Genomic DNA, 8966 nt, shown 5'->3' with positions numbered 1-8966 from the left:
GTTAAGTAACAACTAGTTAATCACCTAATTTCACAGCTATCTGAAGTGGCAATCGTTATATAGCAGCTTATCTATGATACATTCAAGATAAATGATACAGTATATTACTTGTTCATAGGCTACAACACAGCCTGCTTAATACCTTTCCTTAAATTCCACCTCTATACTACAATATGCTTGAGGTCCATGCAAAAAAGTAGCTACCTTTTATGTAGGAAATGGATGATTAAGTCTTTGGTGTTGTAAAAGCAACTTCATTTAAACATAACTCAAACCACTTTCTGGTCAGGGAGGGAAATATGTGGGGATGAATAAGATGTCACACATCCCTCAAAGCCTGTGACGCATGCCCTGCCTTCTGTAGCTATGGATGGACCAGAACATCATCTTGTGAGAAGCTATCATTCTTTTGGATGACTTTAAAGAGAACTTTATCTGTGGCTAGAAATAGATTCTAGAATAAAATTTTCTCAGAACTGCTGGAAATTTCTGTAGCTGGTCTATCTTCCACGCCCCATCCCCAACTCCTGGCTGGGGGATGGCATGCCCAAAGAGTTATAACTTGAAATCATTGAATGCTCATCATCAGAGCCCAAGGATTTTCTGGGACCAATGTAAGCTTGTTCCCAATGTTTGAGACCCAGATGTTGATCCTAACCAGTTGAACTCTTTTTAAAGACTTGCTGACCTTGGCCGAGAGATTCTGGCACAGATGCTGGAACTAGAGGTCTGCCTCCAGTGGCATGCTTGTTCTTTTGCCACCTAATGGGCCACCAGTCTACCTTCTCCAGGATAAGAGCTGACCCTTATTCACCTTGGTGTCCTCAGCACTTAGCACACAATGCCTAGCACACAGTAGGTGCTCAGTGAGAATTGATTAAATGGAATCAACTGATTATCAGGGATTAATGGCCCTGGAAACGTAGTCCTGGTCCCCCTTACCTCTCTGTTCAGAACGCATGGGGCACAGAATACAACCTAGTGGGTTACTGCTTGGCAGCTTAGCCACATTCAGCCAACACATCTGGTTCTTCAGAGACTTCATGCCATGGTGTCAGGTGCCCTCCAGCTTTCAGAGGAGAAACAGCTACTCCCTGACTTCGGTGAACCTTGTCCTCCTCCCATCCTCTTTCTTTTTACTTGTTTTTGTTTCTACCAAGCACATAGGTGTCAAGTTTGCCTCTAAGCTTTTATGTTTTTTTTTGAACTCTGGAGTTCTCCAAATGTTGTTTCCATGTCTCTATTAAACATCTTCTTTCAGGTATTTACAATCTACAATGCCTGCCATTTGCAGAGCACCCATGTTATCACACAGAAAGTGAACAAACAAGAATTGTGTTCGTTTCCTTGCTCTGTCACTTTTTAAGTGTCTTGGGACTGACCCTAAGTGGGTCAGATACATGAGAAGGGGGCTTAGGACTGGTCGTTAAAACTATATTTGGAGCATAGACTGATAGCTAAACTCAGTTTCACCAATATGATGCTGATCCTGCAAGTCCATGTGACAGAGATTTATTAATTGCCCAACTGTCCTGGATAGGACAGGAAGGTCAAGTTGTTTGTGACAGGAGTTTACTATCCCTCTGGCATAACTAGAGTCTATTCCAGGCAATAATCTACTGTGTAAGCATCTACAATGAAATCAGAGATGACCATTGGTCACAAAAAACAATAGCCCCATTAGAATTTTCTAGCCTCTCTCTCATCTTCCTTCTTTTCTCTGGTCTCTCCACTCTTCTTTTATCATCTCCCTTTCTTCTTCCAAGCTGTTTTCTTGGATTGGTTTATGCTACCTGTAGACCATCTCTCTATTCTAGGGCTGCCTGGGATCCATCTTTTCCCAAGAGCCTGCTGTGCCTCCTCAAAGCTCACTGTCTTATCTTGTGATATCCTCAGTGAGATTAGCCAACCAGGTGGTCTGGTTGTTTCTTGTGCCAAAATTTGTCTAGCATATTCTGTAATACACACATGGCATTCTACTGCATATTGTCCATGTGCAAGCAAATGGGATAAAGGAAGATAGATTACGTGAGATGATAAAGCAAAACAGAAATATAAGTCATAGCAAATGAGTACTGAAATGCAATAATGAAGTACAACAAAGGACAAGTGAACTAACCCCTTCCTTACAAGGAAAGGGAAGAAGGTAAGGACACAATCAAGCTGTGTCTTCCCAGCAGCTACCTCTGAGGGAAAAAAGAGCAACTCACCCCTGAGGCATAATCACCAGTGATCTGCACTCTCTGGAAATCAGGCACGGTCTGGTAGGTTAGAGATGAAGAAATGTATTCATCAATATGGGACAGTTTGGTGGAAGATGTTTCACTTTGTGGAATAGACAAATTAACAGTCTTCCGTCCATGGAAACGCTTTTTTCTGGGTTTGAAACACAAAAATAAAAGAACTTAACTTGGTCCTCATTGGGAGTTGCATTGTGATAGATTGGTGTTTCACTATCCAATTTCATTTTGAGGACAAAAGGTGAAAATTAAAATGTCAGTTGACTGTCAGAAATAAGATCCAACCATATTGGAAGAGGTATCATATGACTGTAATCACTTATTCCTGGTACCCTTTGGGACAGTGGGCATTCAAGAACATCCGAGAAGGCTTTCTGCATGACCTTATTCTTCACTGGCAGTCCGCTCCTAGCAGATGGGCAGTTTGGGAACCACAACAAACACAGGTACATCAGTTACTACCTGTGTTGCTTTCTGCTTGTTCTCAAACTGTGAGTTTCTGTTGTTACCTTATAGGAATTCTGTGAGATTTAGTGTATGGAGTTTATAAGTTGTTTAATCAATATTACTTCCTCAGATCAACAAGTATTTATTGAGTTTCTGCTTTGACCCAAGACTTATGTTAGGTCCTATGAGGCATGCTGAAGAAGGTGATTGTTATTCCCTCCTTAAACACAAAAATAAAGAGGATGACCAGGGCAAGGAGGAAATGGAGTGTTATATCCCTGGGGCCTGGAGGAGGTCAGACTGGCTGGAGGGCTCTATATTCATATCAGATAGCCCAATGTGAAGGTTGACTTAAAATGAACTCTGAAATGAGGCCCTTGAGTTCTGGTTTCTGTACCCATTGTGTTTAAGTTGAGTGTGTGCCCAGTGGACATCAGCCCACCTTGGCTTGGCACAATTGCATAGGAGCTCATGTCCTCTTGCTTGGGTAGATAGGGAGGCTTCAACTAAAGGAAGATGTGGATGAGCACAGGATGTCTACTGTTTTCTTCTATTTAGTCATTGTTAAACTTGCCCTAGTTTATATGGTGCTGGGGTGGAGGGTATAGGAGAAAGGGAAGAATTTTTAGCTCTGGCAGAGTTAGTTCTTCCTACCAGTTGAACCATCATTCAGACAGACTGAACCAGCTGCCCTGACATTTCCCTTTCCTGTGTCGCAATGTCCCAACATTCCCCTTATACCGCTTACCTCCTGCCTTCCGTGGAAGCGGACATGGCCTCCAGGTGGAATATGTGTGCTCGCATCTCATGATGAGAAATTGGACAGATTTCATCCACATCAAAGGGGGAAATCTCATGACGGCCTCCCTCATCTTTGACTTCAGAGGCAAACACTTTTTCAGCAAAGCTACGTATTTCATCATCAATGTCTAAAAGAGGTTTTCATAGGTTAGTATTCAAGCCCTTTCTCAGAAATCATCAGAGAGTTCCTGCTACATGTAAGACACAGTGCCAAGGACTGCCCTGGGTACATGGTTCCCCTATGCTCTAACCAGTGTCCCAGAGACATGTCAGAGCTCAATGCTTGCTCTACTGTCTCTTTAGAGGTTTCTCTGCGGGTGGCTTGGAAATCCATTCTCAGAAACACAGGTCAGATTCTTACAGCACATTTCAGGAGATCCTACATGTGGGACGGGTCTCTTGCAGGATTAGCACTTAACGTAAGATCACCTGTTTCTGGCAGGGCTAAGTCTGATTTCATAGTAACCATGCAGCATTGTCCTCCTCATTAGATTGGTGGAGTTTTTCCAATGGCTGTGAAGGCATGAATAGGATTGTTGGTCTTTGGAGCTTTTCTTCCTAGAGAGAACCAGTGAACTAGGTAGTTCTGAGAAATCAATGTGTACTTTGGGTCTTTCTCCTCATAGAAAAGATACCGTGTGTCTCTCGCACATCATTTCAAATCCTGACAACTTGATGATATGCTGGTGTGTGGATAAAAAGTTACTACCCAGTGTTGGGAGTCCCAGTTCTTGTGGACTTGTGGCCTTTCATAATGAATGGCCCTTGGAAAGCCAATTTTACTTTTACATGCCTTAATATTCCCATTCTTTGTTTTTAAGTTTATTTATTTATTTTAAGTAATCTCTACACCCAACATGGGGTTCACACTCACAACCCAGAGATCAAGAGTCACATACTCTTCTGACTAAGGCACCCTTAATATTCCCATTCTTAGAATGAGTGGAGGGGTGATGTTTAGCTTGGCCATGAATAACCCCAAGATCCTCAGGATGTAAGAGAATTAATTTCGTCATACAGGGTGGAAATGGCCGTCAAGTATCTGCTCTTCTGCTAAATTCCACTGCACTTTCCACATACCCAATTATTTTCATCTGAGTAGTCATGACCATTAATACTTCTAAAATTTCTTTGTATTTACAGAAATGAGCAAGTAGCAAATAATGAGAATGGCAAATAGCTAGCTATTTGGAGCAACAGGAGAAGACAGAACATATGTTCATATGATAACAGAGCAAACTGCATGCAAAGAGAATGATCCCCTCCTTGCCGCCCCATCTGTGTCTATACAGATCTCCAAAATGCCACGTCTTCAATTTTAGGTAAGTGTCATGTGTTCAAATCCCTGCTGTGCACTTACCGACGCCTCCACCTTCCTCTGTCTTAGTTTCCTAAGACTTCCTGTCAAGTGGGAATACTAATACCTACCAAACCTCACTCATGAGGCTGTGCTAGCAAATGTACAGGGAAACACTTTACAGACAGTAAAGTGCCAGAGCAAACCTAATAGTGCAATTTGGTAGGTAGCACTGGTCAGACAGCTACCTGGCATTTGGGGTTAGTTTTGGGCTATTAAGGAAATGATAAATGGCATGACTTAGTACAGGTTGAAGCATACATTGGAAATGACAGTAATTGAATCATAACTTCACCACCACTGTTAGGTCAGTCTGTTTTCAAAACCTGGCATCTCACAGGAGAATCACAGAAATCCACTGTATTGTGAACTTCATGCATCTGCCTGCCTCATTAAACTCAAGCTCTTCCCGAAATGGAAAACTGTCTTTAGGTGCCATGGAGTAGTACTTTGACAAGTACCATGATCCACAAAGGACCAAATGGGGCTCCAAGTAGATACACTTGATGGCCTGAGAATGCCCCCACCCCACTACCAACTGATCCCCTGAAGTTAGTATCATTCCTCGAGGAGAATCACAAGCAAGCACATGCGCCTCAAGGATGAATGGCAAGCAGAAGTTAGAAGAGGCTTCATGCAGCATGAAAGGCAGATAAAAACAGGCCAGTTGGTTATGATGATGATGATGAAGGGAAGGATGAGGATGAGGATGAGAACAAGGATGCAACTGAATCGTCATGATGGGTCTGTGGCAGTGCTGCTGGAGGTCTCAGGAAGGACAGTGTGGAAATGAATGCCCAGAAGCCAAATCCTACTTCCTTGAGATCTGACTCTTCCAGAACAAACGGTCATTACCTAGGACCGCAAGTATCCATTTGTTTCATGGTTTTAAATGTTGTTTTTACTAAGTTGCATCTCCATAAGCCACTATAGACAGTTGAAAAGCTGGAAACTCTACTCTGAGAAGTGGTTTACATGATGCCCCCAAATTACATGGTGGGTGTTTCCTTCCACTGAATCAACCAGTTGTTTTGACTTCATGCAACCACAGCATGAAATTTGACTCCTTCTTCAAGAGCTCTGCCTTTCAAAACTATTTCAGGGAGTGGCGATGATTGTGGGAAAGAAAGAGTGAAACTGGTATTTCAAAAGATGAGTCGATAAGATTTGGTAACAGTCTGAATTCACGGAGCAAAGGAGAGATGAGTCCCTTGTATTTGTACAGATAATTGTTGGGTTCTTTTTTGAGCGTATTATGTTTGAGATAATGGAGCATCTGAGTGGAAATGTCTGGAGGACAGAACATCCACATTTACATACCGAATAGACAAGAGAATAGACACAAGTGGTAGAAAGGTGAAGCAGAGTGAGCGCTGAACTAGGAGAAAGAAAGTGTCTGTGACAGCTAGGTGGCCTTGGGCAAACACATAGTCACAGAGATCAGTGTTCATCATCATAACAAGATAATGCTAATAATAATAATGTCAACTTCAGAGCATTGTTATAAAGATTAAACAAGAAACCCTTTAAAAACTACACAGTACTATATAGAAGTTGGGAATTATTATTATTAACATGGGAAATGCAAGGCTCTTGAGAAAAGGAATATCATGCTGGCTTCTTCACTCAACAGATCCAGGAGAGCATGATTATTTCTCAGCAGTGTTCTATCGACAGGCAGGAAAGACAGGTCATAGGTGTTTCATCTGCCACTTCTCACCTCATAGAGGAACTCCGAGGCAGAACTACTTACTATCAGTCAGCCTAAGACAAGTCTAATTTAAGATGAAGGGGAACCTAACTTAAAGTTCCAGTTTTATCTAAAGTTAGATTTTATTTTATGTAGTCACAGAAATTTACCATGAAATGTTTTGCATTGGAGGTGAGGGTTCCCTAAGGCAAGACTCAATAGACCTCATTGGCTAAGGAGGAATACTACTTCCTTTTAACACATCAGATGAATGCCTCCATGATGTTCTCTTTAAAAAATGGATTTTTTTTTTGAGTCCAGAAAATCCATGAGTTCATTTGCTACGCTATGGGATATCCATGGTTCTTAGTACTCTTTGTTGGCCTTCAATGGTATCATTTAATAAACACTGCTGAAAAATACTCATCTTTCTGAATTAATGAATAGTATAATTTTTCATCAATACTTTGGCAAATGGCAGGAAGAAGAGTCCAGAATACTCACGTTTTTCTTCAGCTGTTTGAAGTAAAATAGAACAAGATAAAATATATAAACAACTTTCAGGAATCATAGTGGCTGTTAATCAGTGCTTTGGGATAGAATGTGTAGATTGGTACAAGAAGGGCGGGGGAGTGCAATGTGTTATGACAGCTCATTCTTCCATTTACCTACAATTTGCTGCCATGAGAAAACTCTGGGAATGTGGTCATTACACACCCCTTTATTTCTTTCCCTTTCTAAATTGGCTCTTTAAATTTATATTTATAATCATAAAGAGGAACTCTTTGTAAAATGTGATGTTAAAGAAATCTGATCTAGAAACATGGACACTCTCATACAGTGCTGGTCAGCCAAACTGAAGAAGTTCATTTGGTAAACAATTTAGTAACACCTACCAAACAGCCATTTAGGACATTCTACCCTCGTGATTTCCATTCTTACAAATGACAAAAGCTTTATGTGCAAATACTGTTGTCAAAGTACAATTTTACTTAACCAACTATAAAGAACCTAAGGGATTAGTTAAGAAGATTTGAATATTACCCAGCAATTAAAATGAGGTTTAGGAAGAGTTTAGAATACCATGGTAAACAATTAAGTCATGTTAAGAGAAGAAAAAGCAGGATATAAAGTGACATGTATTATGTAATCACAGCTATGTTTTTCAAAAATTCTTTAAATTTGCATAGAAAATATATTGAAAAGAAAAGTACTAACATGTGAAAACTGGTATCTTTGGATGATGGGACTGTGGTTGTTTTCTTCTTAGTACTACTCTCCTGAATTCTCTAAATGAGTGTTATTACTTTTATGTTCAGCATAATTTCTCTTTCTCATGTCACAGGAGATTATGTATTTCTTTCCTAATGAAAAAGACTTCATATGATTCTAAAAATTACTATGTATGGGGCGCTTGGGTGGCTCAGTCGGTTAAGCGTCCTACTTCAGCTCAGGTCATGATCTCAAGTTGTGGGTTCGAGCCCTGCATCAAGCTCTGTGCTAACAGCTCAGAGCCTGGAGCCTGTCTTTGGATTCTGTGTCTCCCTCTCTCTCTGACCCTCCCCTGCTCATGTTGTTTCTCCCTATCTCCCTCTCTCTCTCTCTCTCTCTCTCTCTCTCTCTCTCTCTCTCTCTCTCCCCCCTCTCTCTCAAAAATAAAAAAAACATTAAAAAAATTATTATGTGTACAAACCTGGATTGTGAACCATCAGAATACCCAGATTGGGTTAAGATTTCCATCATGCTTGTGATTTTCAACTAACACTATAGCTAGAGACGTTGTATAGGACCCTTGTCCGAACGCTTACAGGTACAGGCTTTGTTTAGACTACAGAGTAGATTTTAAATATCTTTCTCCTGGGATCATCAAAGATGCTACTACATGATACAGTTTTAAGAAATTATCTCCCTTCCAAAACTAAGAAGAAAAAAAAAAAAGAATCCTTGAAAATCTTGTCTTGCTTCTTCCTAAAAAGTATTATTAAATGGTACTATGAACCCTAAGTAAAGGATTTTCAAAGCTGACATAATAGACTCAAAGGAATGATTGCATTTAAAAGAACTGAGCTCTGCAAACACCGTTGCACACCTACCTGGAAGTTTCAGCAGAGGCATTGTTGCCGGGGTCCTTGATTCTAGGATAGCACAGTAGAAAGGAGGAGAGTGGAGGCTGTGGGGGTGACTGCCTGACACTATAAAATACCCTGACATTCATTTTATGATTTTGCTTTGCATCTGTAATCTGATGCTTCTCTGCTAAAAAGAGAGAGATGAGTTTTAGACCTATTTATAGCTTTAGGCAATTGACAGCGAAAAACAGGTGAGGTCTTCAGTCTTTACTCTGAGATTTCAGAAACGATATGTTCTAGGTCAGGAATTCTAAATCTTCCTGTGGAGTGGAGGCTCCTCAAGTGTAGTTTTCTTGCATGAC

The 8966-nt window shown here is 40.8% G+C and overlaps 1 protein-coding gene across 1 annotated transcript in view; it reads right to left on the bottom strand.

Annotated features, from left to right (window-relative positions):
• AMPD1 (adenosine monophosphate deaminase 1) overlaps positions 1–8750 on the bottom strand; it is a 22538-nt gene extending 13788 nt beyond the window's left edge. Inside the window, 5 exon segments of the mRNA XM_029948482.1 lie at positions 2211–2376; positions 3436–3616; positions 7040–7051; positions 8629–8713; positions 8715–8750. Coding sequence (XP_029804342.1) covers positions 2211–2376; positions 3436–3616; positions 7040–7051; positions 8629–8713; positions 8715–8750 — 480 coding nt within the window.
• Positions 8751–8966: the final 216 nt, after the last annotated feature.

Source organism: Suricata suricatta, chromosome 8, assembly GCF_006229205.1.
Source record: "Suricata suricatta isolate VVHF042 chromosome 8, meerkat_22Aug2017_6uvM2_HiC, whole genome shotgun sequence".
Taxonomy (NCBI): Eukaryota; Metazoa; Chordata; class Mammalia; order Carnivora; family Herpestidae; genus Suricata; species Suricata suricatta.
Note: the sequence above shows the minus strand (reverse complement) of the source record. Positions and strands in the feature narration are given on the sequence as shown.